The following is an 18,633-nucleotide window of genomic DNA, read 5'->3' as shown; positions in this document are numbered from 1 at the left end:
TTTTATAAATGTAAAACATAGTAAAAATGGTTTTGCGTGGATGAGAACCACTATGGCTAAACTTATAGTTCATGTTATGCAACCAAATGTTCCTACTAGGAAGAAGAGAACATAGACTGTGCTACATTGTTTTTAATTTTTCGACATCACAAATACGAAAAAAGTTCTCATAGTTTAAAAATAAAAGTAGTACAGTAAAATGGGGTAACTTTGATAATTTTTTACTGTTTTATGACAATTTCATTTTTTATTATATGGATAACTTCTGTAGTGTTAACGATTAAACTCTCAAAATTAAATATTAGTTACAACTAGTTCAATATTTTAACGTTTTAATTTTTAAAATTCTGAAATTATCTTTTGAGATATCAATATTTTTTAATATGCTATCAAAGTAACACAACGTGCAATTTCGATACCTATAATTCTTAATGTGATATCAAAGTAACCCCATTTTATGAAGAAAAAATGTAATTATCATGGTACTCTGGTGAATAAAAATATATAGGTATCAAAGTTACCCCGCGAAATCAAAGTTAGGTACCCCATTCTAATTAAAAATTTAAAGCTAATGTAATGCAGTTAGTTTTTTTTTTTTGATATTAAGGGGGGTGTGGGGGACAAAGGCCCCCCCATGGACATGTGTAACATAAACTATTCCAGCACCCCCTAAATTCACACCCAATGTGCGCGTATGGTGAAAAGTGAAGAAGAAGAAGAAGAAAAAGAAGAAGAAGTATATATTTTATACCGGTTGGCCACTAGTGATGGCATGCTCCAAGACAGTAATATAGTTGGATGAACTGAAACGTATTGTGTTTAAAGAGTTTTCCATTTCCATTGTCTTAATCCATTTATTTGCCTGTCCTTGTGGATCAATCATTAAAGCTGACCGTCTTGCATTCCTGAAGAAAAATAATTAGACATTTAGAACACATAAATATTTAGTTATAGTTGTATGTATCAAATTATGCAGCTTTCTTACATAACAATAATGCCGTTATCTATAGAAAATAAATCCGTAGGCAACCCAGCTACATTCCAAGCTCTGATTACGACTGGCTGTCCAAGTATTGCACTTAATTGAAAATCTTTAGAACATACAATTTTATTTTCGAGGATTTCTTTTACCCAATCTTTGATTTGATTGCTTCTGTATTCCATTGTGAATGGACCTAAATATGCAATAATACCGGAACTTATTAACAAGTCTCCTGAAATGAAACATATTAAGGTATTTATTTTTATACTAATCGAGCTTTTTAAGATTATGTTAACACACCTGTAAGGTTTAAATATCTTTCTCCGAGATCCTTGGCCATTTGCCCCCACCGTTGTTTTTCTCCTCCTAATCCACCTATTAAATCTTCAGCTCGTATCATTTTTGTTTGTACTTCATCAGCATTATCTTGTAACTTTGCCATTTTTCGTTCATTTTCTTCAAGGTTTTCTTGCACGAGTTTTAGTTTCATTTCAACCTCTTTAAGCTGTGAACGTTTTTCTTTAAGTTCATCCATCGCGCTATTATACATAGATTCTGCTTCAGCTAGAGCAATTCTTTTTGGTCTTATCTCTTTCGCCACTTTGTCATAACTAGACATTGCTGTTACCCATTTGCATAAGCCTTCCGCAGCAGTTGAAGCTTTTTTAATTAGTTTTGGTTCAAAATCTGGGTTCGTAAGATACTTTTCATTTATAACTTTCATTACTGCATTTGGTATATTATCCTTATCAAAATTAATGAGGTGTTCTAAAAACTTCATGTCATTAAGTAATTTTTTTGATGGTCCCCAATAATCATCCACCCTTTTTCCTGTGGATGGGTCAGGAATTTTGTCAGGTTTTACCTCCTTTATGATGCAAATACTTTCCATAACTAATTTAACCCCATTAGGAGGATTTTTCATGGATTTTACGAATGTTATATCACCAGGAGTCAATGTATTTAATGCAGCAAGAGCAGCATTCAATACAGGTTTTGCAGCTTCCATGTGAGCTTCACACTCGTCCTTTATTTCTTGTGCTTCGCCTGCAGTTATCTGTGCCTTTTCTTCATCTATTTCAATATTTTGTTTGACTTTTGATATTTCTATATTTTCTTCTTCTATTTTAAGCATAATTATTTTTACTTTTTTAGAAGCAGCTATAATTTCAGGCTCTAAATATTTTAGTTCTTTTTGCAACATTTCTATATCGTCAGCTGCGTTCTGCAATCTTTCTAATCCAACTTCGTACCGACGTTTTGCAGTAATTATTTCTCTGTTATGAAATAATACATTATAGATTACTATAATATTGTCTTAAAACTATTAACTTACAATCGTTTTTTACTTAAAACATCTTTAAAAGTGTTGATCATTTCTAAGTAAGAAGTTGGCGTTACATAAGTTCTACGTTGTAATTTAGCATTAAACTCTACAGACAGATTTATAGTTGTTATATGAAATTGTTGACACATTTTAATACTAACATTGCGTTCATGATCTGTTAGTTCAACGTCACTTAAAAAACTTTTAGCCACAGCTATTAAAGCATCCGATGGCCAAGTCTAAGATGAAATAAATAATTATATTGTTATTAAATTTTTATTAATTTACATATAAGGTATAATGAATAAATAATAACATTTTCAAAGGGAAATCATTTTAATGTGTATAGCCAAGGTGAATAAACGTGTAACTTTATTATTTACCTGGAACCAGTCAATAGTGCAACACTGCACAAGTGATGGAAATTGTCTTATTCTTGTTCTAAGGCCATTGCCAATCGGACTAAATGCCAACGACACGTGCAGTTGGTCTCGCACAGTTTGAATAAATAAATTAAATAACCCAGTTAAACTACCATCAGTCTAATTGAACGTAGTATTTTTATTATATATTTATTATTTAAATACTCAATAATTGTTAATTACTTGTAAAGTTTTGTCACGTTGTTTATCTAGCTCACGCATTTTATCACAGATCTCTATTTTTTCATCCATAACAAATAGATTAGGTACTTCTCCTGAATTTAGTAAATTGTTTATGTCTTCAACCATTCCTTCATTTTTTATCTATACCAAAATTGTTTTTTTATATTGATATATCCGTATTATATTTTATTATAATTTATTTACTTCTGAATCCGTAAACAAGAATATAACATTTTGATCAAACGCAAGAGTAGCTTGTTTAAATATATTTTTCAAATCCTCATGCCATTCATTTACTCCATATAAACGAGTTAAGTTTATCTAAGTACAATAATATTATATTTCAACGATGAAGAAACACTTAATTTTTGTTTTTAATACCTGAAATAGTTCGTATTGAGAAATATGTGCAGCTAGTCTTGTTAACGACTGGCGACCTGATCCTCCTAAACCAATAAGTAAAGCATGCCCTCGAGGCTGATTCATGATACGACAAATCCGGGATAAATGTTCGAGAGCGAATCTAAAAAGCACTAAATGCATAGGTTTTTTGCTCATTTGATTGAATTCACTGAGAAATTCTTCAACTGTCAATCGGAGACTCTCTAAATCACGGATTTCTTTATAATTTCTATCTTGGGAATGAGGATTAGAGAAGTCACAATAAATTAACTGGCGCAATTCATTTTGAGTTACCTAATTATTTATAAAAAGATTATTGTTTAATTTGTTAATAGAAAATAAAAAAAAGTGTATTTATTAATATTTTACTATTTTGTTATCCATCGTGATAAGATGAATAAACATTTGATTTAGGTCTTCGTCTAGGAATTCTTTACAGACAAAACGTAAATTATCAAAAAACCACTGACGATCAGATTCATCTACTAAACGGTCATAGTATACTCTAAGTATTTCATGTACCCAAAGGCGTTTCATGGAAATTACATCGGTAATAGTATCAGGAACAGAGAACATAATTCCCTAATGAAAAATAAATTGTATTAAATTGAAAACTCTAACGTTTGATATCTTTGATTTAAATATAATCACCCTTACATCGATTATACACGTATATGTCATATACATTAATAGGAATATAAATTAGGATGTATCTACATTTTACTTAAATAGTAATAATTCAATATTTTTTTTAGTTTCAGTTATTTAAATAACGTTTGGACTATATTTACTTGTATGACTTTAGAAAAATCTCTTAAATTGAATAAGTAATGTGATTTAGCTGGAGTTGGCATTAAATATCCAATGCTCTTTTTATGTACCTCTAATGTTGAATTGATTAACTGATCAACAGATGAATCAAACTTTTTGCTAAAACCACTGTACGATAGATAAAAATTAGCTATAGAAACAATTATAACATCTTTTTTTTACGATTACTAAACTTGTTTTCTAAATGCCAAAATAAAATTTTGCTAAAAATTGAAACCATTGTGATATCGTCGAATGAGTTTGTTACGATTATGTTAAAATGACGACTAAACCTAGGAGTCACGGTATTTCCTGATGATGGAGGCCCCATCGCACATAATATTAGAACGTCTTGAAGGTGTATGGCTTCTAATTCTTTACGGTCGTACCATGGAAATTTATCCATGCATTGGCGCAACAGCTCGATAGGCGGCTGAGCGCCATAGTACTCCTTTAGTGGCATACTTAAATCATCGATAAATATTATGCACTTAGTTCCGATCGGAGGTCCGAACAGACCACGTCTTCTCTTAACAAGTTTGCTCATAATTATGTCCTGTGTAATATTTGCCGAAGTCTGCGAGGAAAAATTAATACACGACGAACTGTTAAATTCCTTGTCAATTTTCGTAAAAATGTAATTCTGTAATGGAAAAAATGTAAATATTATTTTTAATTTGATAGCTGCAAGGATATGTGAATTCCATCATACCATAGTGTAAGCCGATTTTCCTGTTCCAGTTTTACCTACCATCAGCATTGGTTTATTATTTTCTAATAACAATGCCATTAGTGCATGGTTTCTAATTGTATCTACCGTTGGAACTATAATTTCATTGAACGGAATGTCTTTCGGTATCGGTGGTTCATCGTCTATATAATCTGTCCATAGTTTCCATTCTCCTTTGCCTTTTTTGTTTATAACATATTTGTAGTCAAAAACTAATCCGTTTTTGGGAATTACATTCGTATATGGTTTATCTGGTGATGGACATAGTTCAAGTGGTATATTTAATGCATACGCGACTTTTTTGGGAAATTTATTTTCTAACAATGCTCGAAACAAGAGATTGAATTTAATTCGGCTGTTTGTATCTAATGCAGCTCCCATTGACCATATACAAGAAAAGAAGCATACACACTGTAGAAAAATAAAGCTAGATACAATGATAGTAATTATATTAGTTTGGAAACAAAATGTATTATACTTCTATTTGCGATCTCATATCAATCTGTGTGATTGTTTTTAAATGTTCTTCGTCATAGTATGGTTTAAAATAAGTATCACAAATATTTGTTAGTGATCTAACCAAGTTCATATCACTAGTAGGAAACACTTCCTATAGTATAATAAATTGAAATAACTAACAGTTTTTTTTCTAATTCTATTATCATAATATTATATAATATGTTATATACGTTAATATTACAACGCCTTAACATGAACAATATTGACCGAGTGAACCGTATGATATGTTTATGTAACGCCTCTTTGTGTTTCGGCGGTAAGTAAAAGGACAATTGGTTTATCCACGAAGTCACTAAACACTCCCAGCCTAATGAAACTGGTTCCATGTAAATCATGCCACACCTTGAAACCTTAAACAATAGAATATAATATGTTAATATTTGTGGTATAAAAAAATAAAAATCGTAATAAATTCAAGTTGGTATTACTCAATTACCGTGGCCGGCGATGCAACATCCAAGTCCATAGGTTCGAAGATCAAATTAGTTGTGTTAGCAAGTTGTATAATTTCTCCTGATATTAAACATAATTTTTTGTTATCATCCAATACGGTATTCATACTTTCAATCCAAATGGCATCTACTGGACCATCAAAAATCAACCACTTTCTATCGAGGTTAGTTGAAGAAGCAAATTTTCTGAACCCAACAGCTAAAATTCCATCCGACCATTCGTGTGATGTTAGATCAAACTGACCATAAAGTTGACCCAATGTTATAGACTTGGGATTTATTACCATAATTTCGACCTTATGTTCATTCATTAGTTTCTTTTATTAAAATAAACATAAATTATTACAAGATGTCATTATAATATAAGTTTCAAATTGATGGAAGTGTTCTACATAGTGATCATTCATATATAAATTATACACGAATTAAAAAACATGAAATTGTATATTTATGATTAACATTTTTTTTTTGTTATTGTACCTAGTTTATTTATAAACATTTTAGATTCTGAGTGTATTGATTTTACAATGATGTGTGTTTTATTCATTTATTTTAATTTTTTAATTTTTGTGTCTGTGTACACAATAAGTAGTCGAAATAATGCTTCGATTTTCAACTTAAGTATCTTGTTCGAAGGGAAAGTGAATATTGTTGTTGCATTGAGGAGGTCATAATGTAAAATTCCCAATAGTTTTCAAAAGTGACAGGAAAAACAACATAAAAATTAAGTAAACACGGGAGTTTTAGGCAAAATCAATTTTTCACAAAATCGACTTTGGTTTTTGGTGTTATTTTAAAACAAATGACCATAGATGCATGAAATTTTCACTGGTTGTTTATATTTGCATTTTCTATACATGATCAAATTATTGAAATATTTTAATTTATTTTGAACTGTTTAGGAAAATTTTCAGCTTTCAATTTTATGTGTTTTTTTTTTCTATGAATGTCAATAAAAAAGCTTGACAATTTAATACATCGATTTCTCATGTAGCGGTTTTCTTATTTTATTGTTATTCAAAAACCAAGAACTGTAAACACATACAATTTTACTAAATGTTTATATTTTCATTTGCTATAGGTATACCATAAAATTTTGAAAATTTTTTGACTCTTTTTGAGCTGTTTACGGCCAGTTTTCAATTTTGTCAATACAATTTTATTTGTTGGGTAAAAAAGCGTGAAAATTTAAAGCGAGGGTCCTGATATATTGTTACAATAGTAGTTGAAAAATATTAAAAATACATAGTCACATTTTTTTTTTCTTAGAAGGATTTAAAGTTCAAATTTTGACAAATTTTATCAAATTTAAAATGTAATAATTATTCTGTAGTTAAATATTTATAAAATATTTAAATTTGATAGTTAAGTATTGAAAATTTAAAACAAGGTTCCATGTAAATAGGTATATAAATTACTTTATTCACAATAATATCATAAAATATACTTAGTAATATCATAGGCTGACTGACCGTTTTCGCTCAGAATCGTTTTTTTATACAATGATATTATATCATTGAATTCAAATTTAACACCATCCATTACAGTGACCCCCTTGTAACCTTCTGTACAGCAGAGCGACATCCACTTGCCCACCTTTTTATTCTCGCTTTTATATTTTATTTTATTTATATGAAACGTTAGGATAAAAAACAATAATTTATCATTCTATTATGTTTCACTCAGTTGACATAAGCGCCAAAATGAGATCAGATAAAAAAAGTTGTATCATACGAAAGCGTCAAAATCTTTGATATCTGTGTGCCACAGTTAATTAATTAATTAATTAAATAACTGATACTAATTTTAGAGTTACAGGTATATTATATTTTAACAATTTATTGTTGAAATTTTTTTATAAGATCGACATATTTAAATAACTACTTATATAAAATATTAATTTTGGAGCAAATGATATGTTATTTTCGTACCTTTGGCGCTTCTGTCATTTGTTGGGTTTAACAGGTATATAGGTAATATTAGATTGGTGCTTATGCCCTACGAATTTTGGTGCAAATGATATGTTTGATATGTAATTTTTGTAACTTTGACGCTTTTGTCATATAGCCGTTTCACTAATCGTCGTTATTGTGGTTTTTTAGTCATTATATTATACATTTTTATTTTCCAACGAAGTAAAATGTTTTTTTCAACATGTCGGTGTATTCAATTATTGAACAAAAAGTTTTTTGCTTATAATCAAATGAGGATTATAAGAGTAGAGTAGTAGTGCACTAATATTTCAGAAAGATTTATCTGAAGTTTGAATTCCTATTAATTATTATTTAAATATCTAGACATTTGAATAGGTTTAAGTCAACAACTGATGTTTGGTGATGCGACTTTATGATTAAAATTTATGACTTATGACTTATGAGTCATGTGAAAATATTTAAACAATTAAATATGTTACACAAGACTCAAGATGATAAGAAGTCGAGTATTGGGAACGCGTCTATGCTCTTGGATAGTGAGATTGGACGATACTGGGCTATTTATTAATTTTATTACACAAGTATGTTAGATTAATAAGAAGGGCTAAAGGTAAATATGGTTAATATCATCATGCTCACATTGGTTTCAATAATTTTTAGTGCACCACTGAGAACTTTATAGGCTGATGTTTTACCACTAAACGGCAAACCCACAATCATAAATCCATGTCTAACGATCATCATTTCATATATTTGTTGAATTTTTTCAACAAAGAACGGAGTACATTGTAGATTCATTATTTTACAGTGTTCTTCTATAGCAGCGTTGAGAATTTTATAATCTGGTGTTGGCAATTCAATTCCAGGGAACAAATCTGAAGTTAAACCCTGTAAGCACCGACGTTATTATTGTTAATTAGGTGAATAGTGAATGGATAATTATATTGTGCGTAGAATAACCCATATTACTTTAAACAATGGGATATCATGTTTAAGAAACTTTGGTAAATTAACGTCGTTGATAGAACGCAACATGAGTATATTTTCATCTTCTTCGGGGTATTTCAGTTTTAGATTACCGGCTGCTGTCAGCACAGTTTTAACCGCTCTCATTCCTGTGTAGTATGTATCTTATGTAATTATGAATTTTAGTTTTATGTACCTTGTATTTGTATTTTAACCGTAATCATAATGGTTTTGCGATGAAAGCTGTTCAGAACATAATTTATACGTTGCTACAATTTTTACCGACAACGAACGAGCTAAGCTAAACCCTTGGGAATACAAAACTATTTCAGATATCAAAGCATAATCGGGTACCATCATCGCTACTGAACGAAATAAAGCCTGAAAACAAAAATCATATTTTATTTAAATATATTAAAACAGTTTTTGATAGACCATAGATAATATTTTAAAAATAACAGATATGTAAATAAGAAAGAAATATTATTTAAAGATAAAGATTAACAAGAAAAAAATCGTTTTATATTTGTCAATTACTTTCAAATTATCCGGTAGCTCTGAACGTCCGGCATAACCAGGGTTCATTGTTATAAATATAGCACAAGTATTATCTAATGTTAAATTTGACCCTTCAAAAAATATCTTGATCAATCCAGCCTGTATACCTCGTTGAATAGTCAATATTTGTTGTGCGACTACTGATAAAACTTCTAAATCTATGCGATTGAATTCGTCAAAACATGCCCATGCACCACACGACAATAAACCCTATAAACAATAAACGCCTGTTAGAACGGTTGCAAGAGGTCAGTAGGTACTTATTAAAATTATGTAACTTTGAAAAATTTCCCAAGACCAATGTAGTCCATACTATCTGAGCAATTGAAAACGACACATTGTTTAGCTATTGCTTTTGCCAAGTCTTTGGTTGTTTCTGTTTTGCCGGTTCCAGCTGGTCCTTCAGGCGCACCGCCCAAATTTAATTGAAGAGCACAAAACAGTGTTCGATAACAACGGTCAGTGAGTGGAGTAATAACCAACCTTGCCGAATTACCTAGGTATTCGTAACCGTAATTCAATGATGCATTTATCATAGAAGTAAATAAATTCTCGTCCTGAAAATAAAAAAAATTTGATACCAATTTTTTATTGTCAGCATACATTTTCATTTACGATCCAATAATATCGTAATTGACTGATCCATCCAAAGTCATTTATTTTACTAATATTTTTGCTTGCCAAGTCATCAACAACATCTCTGGCATGGACGTCGATTACAATCAACGCTCCTGTATTAGTGTGAATAATTTATTTAGAGATCATATTATTTTATAAGTTGCAGTTCAATAAAACCTTACCTAACGTTAATCGTGTTTGAACTGACAATACACCACGAACCAATTTAACAATTTGATCGATCTGCCTATTACATTTATTCAGGTATACCGAAAGACCATCAGGATGTTTTTTGATTGCTTGCGTCATCTCGACAGTCCAATATGTACACGAAACAGCTAAGACTGCTTGTCCAGGCCATTGTACTACCCATTCATGTCTGACGGTATTCTGATAAGCTAACAAAGCCCTCCCTATTACTGCACGTACAGTAGTTTTCATTGATAGTTCTAAGTCTAACAGCCATTTCTCAACTTGACCTCTAGCTTTTGCTGTATTAATTGTTATTGATAAATTTACGATTTCTGCTTCACTAGATACCATAGATGTAACATCCAGTTTTTCAGTAAAAATAAGTGTAGCTATTCCTTCAAAACATTTTTTTAAATGTGGCTGCACTCTCTTCGGGTCTTTGGTTTCCGATATGATTTCAAGAAGTTCGTCATTTGATAAAAAAAACAATCTTGGAAAATAAAGTCGTTTGGTCTCAAGATAATTATTTAAACCTTTTTGCACCAAATCTAATAGCATATAACTTTTTTTTAAATTTTGTAAGATGTTTTCTATATTAACTGTTTGTAAAATATTCATTGATTTATTAATATCTTTCATCAAGTCTCTCCACATCTGAAAAATAAATTTGATAGTTTCAAACTATAACTATATAATATTTGGTATTTTAATTTTTAATATATTATAAAGAAAACATGAGCGTCATTTTAGAGTTTTGCGTTGATTCAGTCACTCAAAAAATGTACTTTTCAATTTAAACATTACGAAGTTTTAAAAACTGATGGTGTTTTTTCTTTAATACAAATGTAAAACAATAGGTAAATAATGTAAACAAATTAATAAGGTATTTTTCAATTAAAAACAATCAAGCAAAAGAAATTCATAAGATAGTTAATATTAAAGAACTTAAAATGTTCAATATATTTATCTATAAGTTAGAAGAATTTAAATTTAAAAAACTTTAAATATCTTTTATCATTAAAAATATCTAAAAACACCATAATGTTTTTATTTGTGTTGGAACTTTAGAAGATTATCTGTGAAATGCAAGTGTAAGCCTTTGAATCTCGCAAATTACGCCCCTGTAGAAAATAAAATTATATTGAAGTGAATACGTATACGTATACGAGTACCATCACGGTCAAATGATTTTGTCAAGTACATACTATATGTATATATATATATATATATATATATATATATATATTATATATGCTCACTATTTATACTTCAAGTAAAATTAGTGGCGCATTTTAAATTTTTTTGTGGAGGGGGGGGTCTAAAAATAAGTAAATGTATAATGTTATAAAAAACATATAAGTAGAGTTTGAAACTAATTGTTGCACAAAAATGATCGATAATGTGCAGTATTAAATATATGCAGCTAAAGTTTTACATTACTTTCAAAAAATTCATATAACATATTACAATTTTGGAAATAAAAAACTCAAAAATAATTAGGTTTATAAACGGTAATAAAAACAATTTATGTATGGGTTTATTAACTCGAATATAATATATTGGTTCATATGGATATTATTGTATGTTTTAGTCATTTCGAAAATATTGTGACTCATAGGATAAAACAACTTAATTTTTCAAAATGCTTTAACATCTATTACTGTGTTAAGGAATAACCAATAACTTGATAATAAACGAACCCATTGGTATCTATTGATTTTCATTTTTCCTTACAATCTAGAATCTAGATATTAATTAGTTTTACCATAGTTTTGTCACAAAGAGAATCATAAAATCTTACGTAGGTACCTACTAGTAAGTAATAACTACCACGCACAAATAAGGGGGGATTTGGTGGCCAAGCCTCCACTATAAATATTAATAGCTCTCCGAAATATTTTGTAATTTTTTTAATCTTATTCAATATTATAATAGTAGGGTTTCAGGCTTCAGCTTTCCCAAATCTCAAACGCTGTTTATGTCTATGCTACCTACCCAAACATAATTTATTTTAGAAATATTTTTGAATGATAGTCAAATATGATTTTTCCCCGACAATTGTACGTACAAAAAATATAAAAAGAATTCCACATTTGTAGAAATATGCTAAAAATTGCTCAAAAATTCTTAGAATTATTTTTCTAAAATATGACGAAATATGCAAAGATGTGCAAATTCAAACTTGTGAACTTGTTGCAGTGATGGGAAAGTTCTTTCTAAAAATGAATTAGTTCAAGTTCAAGACATTAAATATGAACTAGTTCAAATTCTAGTTCATAGTTTTTAGAATGAACTAGTTTATAGTTTTTAAAATGATCTAAAATTATAAAAGTTACTAAAGAAAATAAAATAAAAAAAAAAATACGTGGAAATACGTGCGACTGCCGACTGTGCGTCGAAACCAGCGATTTTTATTAGTAATTTAAAATAATAATTATAGAGTAGTGGTTAAAATAATGTTGAGTAATAAACGAAAATAAAACCATAATTATAATTAATTTTGATTGCGTAATACAGATAGTTTTATATTTTTCCAACCACCCTGTATTCTGTGGAACACGCTGTATACAGCATACAATAATTTGTATGAACATGTTAGTCTTGGGAATGTTATTTATAACACTTTATTGTATTATGTCAAGTTACAACGGAATTATAATAATATACCATAAATGGTATACCAACTATTCTTATCGGCGATCAACGGCGCGGCAAAATTTCAGGGAAAAAATAAATATCCAAACTAAAAATAAACAAAATTAAAAACAAATTATATCTTTTGATTCTTGAGAAGGAACCTGATCGGCTACAAAACATTTCAAAACGTTATCCTATCGCCTATTCTATTAAAATTAAATTGTCAATGAACGAGACCAAAACGTTCAAAATCATAATTAATAAGAACTTAGTTCATGTTCAAGTTCATTTCTTGAAAATTAAACTCGTTCATATCAAGTTCACACAATTTGAACGCGTTCTTATGAACCCGTTCTTTCCCATCACAGAAACTTTGTATTTGATTTCACCATTTCATAAAACAAATTTATGACTTACCTAGAATAATCTACGACTACTACAAAAAACATGCAAATACAAGAAGTCTCGAACACAATAAATGAGTTATGAAAGTTATGAATTAATAATAATTATATTATTTCATTCTGTATTTCTGTGTGGAGAGGGTTTGAGACCCGAGAACCCCTAAAAATATGTCACAGAGTTAAATAATTCATAATATATTTTTACCTTATCCACTGCATTAAACTTTTGTGATTCATCTGGCATCTGTCTCTGTATATCTGGAGATGAAAAAATCGATTCCAAGTACATCCAGGTCATTTGAACTTTGACCAATAACTCTATTATTTCATTTAAAGTAATAATTTTAGCTTCCCATTCTCTAGTATAAAAATGAAAAACCTATTACAATATACTGTTCAATAATGTAAATTAAATTTAAATACAATAATTTGTTTTCAAAAGGTTTAACAAATGGAGAAGATTTCATCGTAGCTGTTTTTAATATGTGATCGTCAAGTAGTAATTGTACATCATCTATACCCGATAAAATATATGTTCCCGAATCTCTAAAACATAAAATTAAATTATCTTCGTCTTATAACTATTAAACTTTTAAATTATGTATATTATACTTGTAGTCTAATATGGTAAAGTTTAAATCTTTCCATTCCTCCGCCATAGTATTTAGCCTCTTATCCAAATTATTTTCTTTGGAAGCTCCATCACTAATTATTTCAAATTGGGGCACAAATTTACCGAGGTTGAGATTTAAAACTTTTGCCAGCGTTAGATTTTGATCGGGGAACATTACAAAACCGACTATATTTGAAATATCTTCCCAGTGACGTCGTTTAAGACCTAAATTTCCCAATGTTAATACTTCTGGGATTCTTTTTTTAAATGTTTCGACCAATGTCCGCACCTGTACACATAGTATATTATCATGTTTAACACCTAACATTAACATTCATATATGGTTTAATTTTATGTTTATTATATAAAAATTAGTTTGATGATATTTGTACTTTTAATGTTAAAATAATTTAATTAAATAGTAAAATATAAAATAAATAATATTTATGTTGATTTACCGCAATTATGTGTTTGTTGTTTTTATCACTCAATCTAAATACTTTGGAAAAGTTAACGTTTATAGAGGACTGAGTACGATTGTACCTAAAATTGTTGTGTTCATTCATATGTTATGATTTATATCTGACAAGATTTGAACATTTTATGTTAGGTTTAAACATTTGATAAGCAAAGTAACATAGTACTTTTGAGTTTTAGCAATATATTAAACTATTTTATTCAAACCTAATGAAGACTTAGATAAGTCTATTAAAATATAGTGTTTCGATTGCACCTGTTCAACTTGTTCTAGGTATCTGTATTTTTTTGTTATTATTCTTATTCTCATTCAATATAAAGAATTTACTTGATATTATAGTGTTCATAATAATATAGCGTACCTAATATTACACAGAATAAAACCATCACTACATTTTTAATTTTAAACTAAAAATAGTAGATTTATGTTACCTATATCAATGTTGATATTTAAAGTTAATTGCCGCTTTAAAAATTTACTTAAATAACTCACAGGATTCATAAAATCATAGAATCATAACACATACCTACCTATTATCTATTAAAAAATATATGTATGATTTTTACTATAGCTATTAATTATTATTTATTATCTTGATTCTTGGTATTACTTATTTATAAGAATTATGTAGATTGTTTCATTGTTTCATTGTTTCATTGAAACATAAGTTTCTTTTTACGAAGAGTTATCAGGTTTTATGGTATGGAATTCACATAATGTTTTAATAATTTTTATTTTATATTTTAATGATAAATTAATAAACCGATCGACCAATAGACCAATGGACCAACGTACAACTAATAATTTGTGTGCGACCCTAGGACTAAGCCACGCGACAACTGGCTGCTGGCAAAACTAATCCTATAGGTATGCCTACGGGCTACGACTTACCCAAATTGTTATAATTAATAAAAAAGGGAGATTTTCATTTGGGCGAATGACCCAAAATAACATATCGTTTGGGCGAGCTATAAATATATATTTATCAAAATTGATATAGACTAATACGTTTTCCTTCCCATTTTTTAGATACTTAGCACTCTCAGTTAACTCTAACTGGTATGGTAAAAAATGTATTATATTATATGTATTATCTCAACTAAATTGTTTTCATTAGCATGGTATCCCATAACCATTTCTTTAAAAAAAATGTATTATATTCTCATGTAAATTATCATAATATTGTATTAAAAATCCTAACAAATTATTTTTATTAGTATGGTATCTCATGCCCATTTATTTAATATAATCGATAATTGTTAATTTTCCGGTTTGATATTCTTCCCATGATTTTCATGTATAGTCTTGTTTTTCTTAAGTATTTTTACGTAATATTATATTGAGTAAAATTTTTTTTCTCCGTCTTAGTACAATCTAACAAATTATCGTTCACTATCTATATTCATCAATCAGCCGAAACGATATAATAATAATATTTAGCTGTAATAAATATTATAAAAATTATTGTATACCTACATAATGTTACTTCCCTATTATTCAATAACTTATAAGTTCGCCTATACGATCGGTTAATTTCTCGCCTAAATGATATATGCTTTACACAGGTAAATTTTTGGTTATTCGCCCAAATGGACGAAGTTCATAAAAAAAAACTACTCATTATCAATATTATACGATGATTATAATATTACTTTTATTGCAATACCCAATGGGGCAGGGTTTTTCATGAATGTTCGTTCGAGTTTTGATAAGTTGCGATAATAACTAGTTACACTTTGATCGATCTGCTCTGGGTTGTATGTGCCAATGGCAGCATTCATCCAGTTTTCATGATTTACGATAAACTCTAAACAGTTATCATAAAGCAGTTTGTATGGTGCTAAAGAATCTGCAACCTTAAACACAAACTCGTTGCTGTGATAAATTATTCGTACAACAATTATTATTTCTAAGCAATGTAAGTATATTTACAAATTTTCGAAGTGGATATGCACTTTCCTCCATCTGAAAGTATTTTTCCTGTTTGTTAAGTTCATCAATTGTCTCCAAAGCTTCATTTAATTTATCATCCAAGTTTTGAGATTTTTCCGCGTATATTTTTATATCATTTATGTCTCCCAATTTCCGAAACTCATCCAATTCAGATCTATAGATGTCCAGCTCAATATTGAAATTTTCAATACGCTCTTGTAGAACTTCTTTAAATTTTTTTGTTTTATTTATAACCATTATAGAGCTCATAGAAATTGTATCGTTGACGCATTTGGCCCAACGGAATGTACTGGTCTTTAGTTCCAGTTCTTTCTTCGTAAATTCTACAAAATCCATCAAAAATATTTCGCATGATAATATTTCGATTGTTTGTTTCATTAGCTTAGGTAAAATATTGTCTCTTGTGTCAGCGATAAATGCGATTAGTTTTATTAGTTCGTCGAAATTTTCTGGTGGTGTTAATATTACGTCAACAAAATACGAATATTGTTCATTTAATCTAAAATAATTAATTTAAACATTTTTAGTATTATGACTAGGTTTAGGTACTATATAATAATATTTAACTTAATATTTAAATTTTACTTTTTTTCAATAACGGAGTAGGCAGTCTTCATATGAACGATAATGTTGTTTTTAAGTGTATTTGCTTTTTTGTGTAAGATATTGATAATTTCAGTGAAATCAATTTGAAATGCCCCTATATTTGCCGTTGGGAGTATGTCAGCTAATATGGTCGAAGAAATTTCATGGTATTTAATTATGGCATTTTTATATTCATCGAAAGTATGGCTTTTGGATAAAAATATTTCCACTTCCTTGCTGGCGTTTCCGTTTACTAAATAAAGGTAACTTTCAACTTTTTCTTTATAAACTTTTCTCTGTTCCCAACAATTATCCAAGTATGTTCTTAGATTTTTAATATTTTCACAAATAATGTCACAATCCAACTTCACCTGTGTTGTGAAAACTATAAGTAATTATTGTTTTTATTCAAAAAGTGATTCGAGAATCCAACGAAAATTCAGTCAGTGATAAATGATAATATTAGTAATCGGTAGATATTAGCAAGTACTACCGAATAGACAGCTTAGACTAGAATTAACCTTTTCAGTTTAGTTTGATGTAAAATCATATAAATTATATCGAGTATTACTGCTGGGTAGTTACTCCCCTCACGCCTCAAGTCAATTGTATAATCTAACTCATATGCTCATTGTAACTTCTATTACAGATTGTATATTTTTCAAATAAATGTAAAAAAAAAATATAAATTATACTTACTTCCAAAAATGGATCTGTATGATAATCTTCGAACAAGGAATGTTCAATACGTAACAAATTTGACGACATTTCTTTTATCTTCACACAAATTGACATAATAAAATCCCGTAAACGCTCATACGATGGCAGATATCGTAACGAATAATTTCTGTACACTAAACTTGTCTTAAGAACTGGATTTTTCTTTTACAGCACAATGGTTATGAAATAAAAATTACGCTGAATTATATTTACAAAAATAAACTGTAAAATTAGTAAAATTAAAGAAGTAACGTGCTAGTCAAAACGTACCAATTTAAATTAAATGATTTTTTTTTATTTATATTTTTTTATTATTATAATTTAATTACTTGTAACTATTCAAATAATAGAAATTATAATATTTTAAATTATTTTGTAAAAAATAGAATTTATCATCAATAAAAAAACAAATCTACTCTCACTATTTTAAATATACAACATAGGTATTGTAGTTTAATAAAGTGAGTGTAAAAATTAGTAAATTTAGTTTTTAAAATTTGCATAAAATAAAATATGAGTATTAGGTACTTCCGCATCATTATTATTCAGTATCATACTATAATTTACCGTTTCCACACATTATTTTTAATTTATTAAAATTAGAATAATTATTCATCTGTCTTTATTTAATTATTTAATATATTTTAGTAAATTGTTTGTAAATTGTTCTGTTCATAATAAATGTAGCCAATGTAGGTATGTAATGTTTAAAATTTAAAGGAATATAATTTATAAATATCTTAAATGAATTCAAATTAGTTTTATGGTTTACCATCGAATATTAATAAATTTAGCTTTTAACATAGATTATTAATTGATAGAATAACATTTTTAATTAATAATTGTAAACATATAAATAATCTTATTTACTTATTTCTTGACTTATATAATACTAGCTGCCCGACCTTCCTCCGGAAGAAATTATTTTTTTATAATTTAAATAAAAAACATATGACTATTTTTTGGCTATAAAAATAATATAATATAATTATTAGGGCTCGGATTTTGTAGCAAAATAAATCCTTAAAAAAGCATTTTAAGTAGCCAAAAAAAGCCAAAAAAAGCATTTATTAATTTAATTGTAAAAAAGCAAATTTTAATTACACATAAAATTAAATATTAAAAAAGGAATTTACAACCACATATTT

At 28.5% G+C, this 18,633-nt stretch overlaps 1 protein-coding gene across 1 annotated transcript in view; it reads right to left on the bottom strand.

Moving 5' to 3' along the window:
• LOC100163278 (dynein heavy chain 7, axonemal) overlaps nt 1–16,756 on the bottom strand; it is a 29,846-nt gene extending 13,090 nt beyond the window's left edge. The window contains 27 exon segments of the mRNA XM_029485925.1: nt 752–905; nt 986–1,214; nt 1,283–2,259; nt 2,319–2,548; nt 2,693–2,851; nt 2,915–3,055; nt 3,119–3,235; nt 3,296–3,610; nt 3,686–3,898; nt 4,108–4,255; nt 4,321–4,769; nt 4,839–5,267; nt 5,335–5,466; nt 5,546–5,725; nt 5,812–6,144; nt 8,401–8,649; nt 8,731–8,876; nt 8,943–9,108; nt 9,265–9,495; nt 9,564–9,842; nt 9,901–10,016; nt 10,086–10,749; nt 13,342–13,495; nt 13,560–13,682; nt 13,749–14,038; nt 15,880–16,083; nt 16,160–16,756. Of these exon segments, the coding sequence (XP_029341785.1) occupies nt 752–905; nt 986–1,214; nt 1,283–2,259; nt 2,319–2,548; nt 2,693–2,851; nt 2,915–3,055; nt 3,119–3,235; nt 3,296–3,610; nt 3,686–3,898; nt 4,108–4,255; nt 4,321–4,769; nt 4,839–5,267; nt 5,335–5,466; nt 5,546–5,725; nt 5,812–6,144; nt 8,401–8,649; nt 8,731–8,876; nt 8,943–9,108; nt 9,265–9,495; nt 9,564–9,842; nt 9,901–10,016; nt 10,086–10,749; nt 13,342–13,495; nt 13,560–13,682; nt 13,749–14,038; nt 15,880–16,083; nt 16,160–16,558 (7,227 nt within the window). The 5' untranslated portion in view covers nt 16,559–16,756.
• Between the last annotated feature and the right edge of the window lie 1,877 nt (nt 16,757–18,633).

The sequence above is a fragment of the Acyrthosiphon pisum genome, chromosome X (assembly GCF_005508785.2).
Source record: "Acyrthosiphon pisum isolate AL4f chromosome X, pea_aphid_22Mar2018_4r6ur, whole genome shotgun sequence".
Lineage (NCBI taxonomy): Eukaryota > Metazoa > Arthropoda > Insecta > Hemiptera > Aphididae > Acyrthosiphon > Acyrthosiphon pisum.
This window is presented reverse-complemented; position numbering and strand designations above follow the sequence as displayed.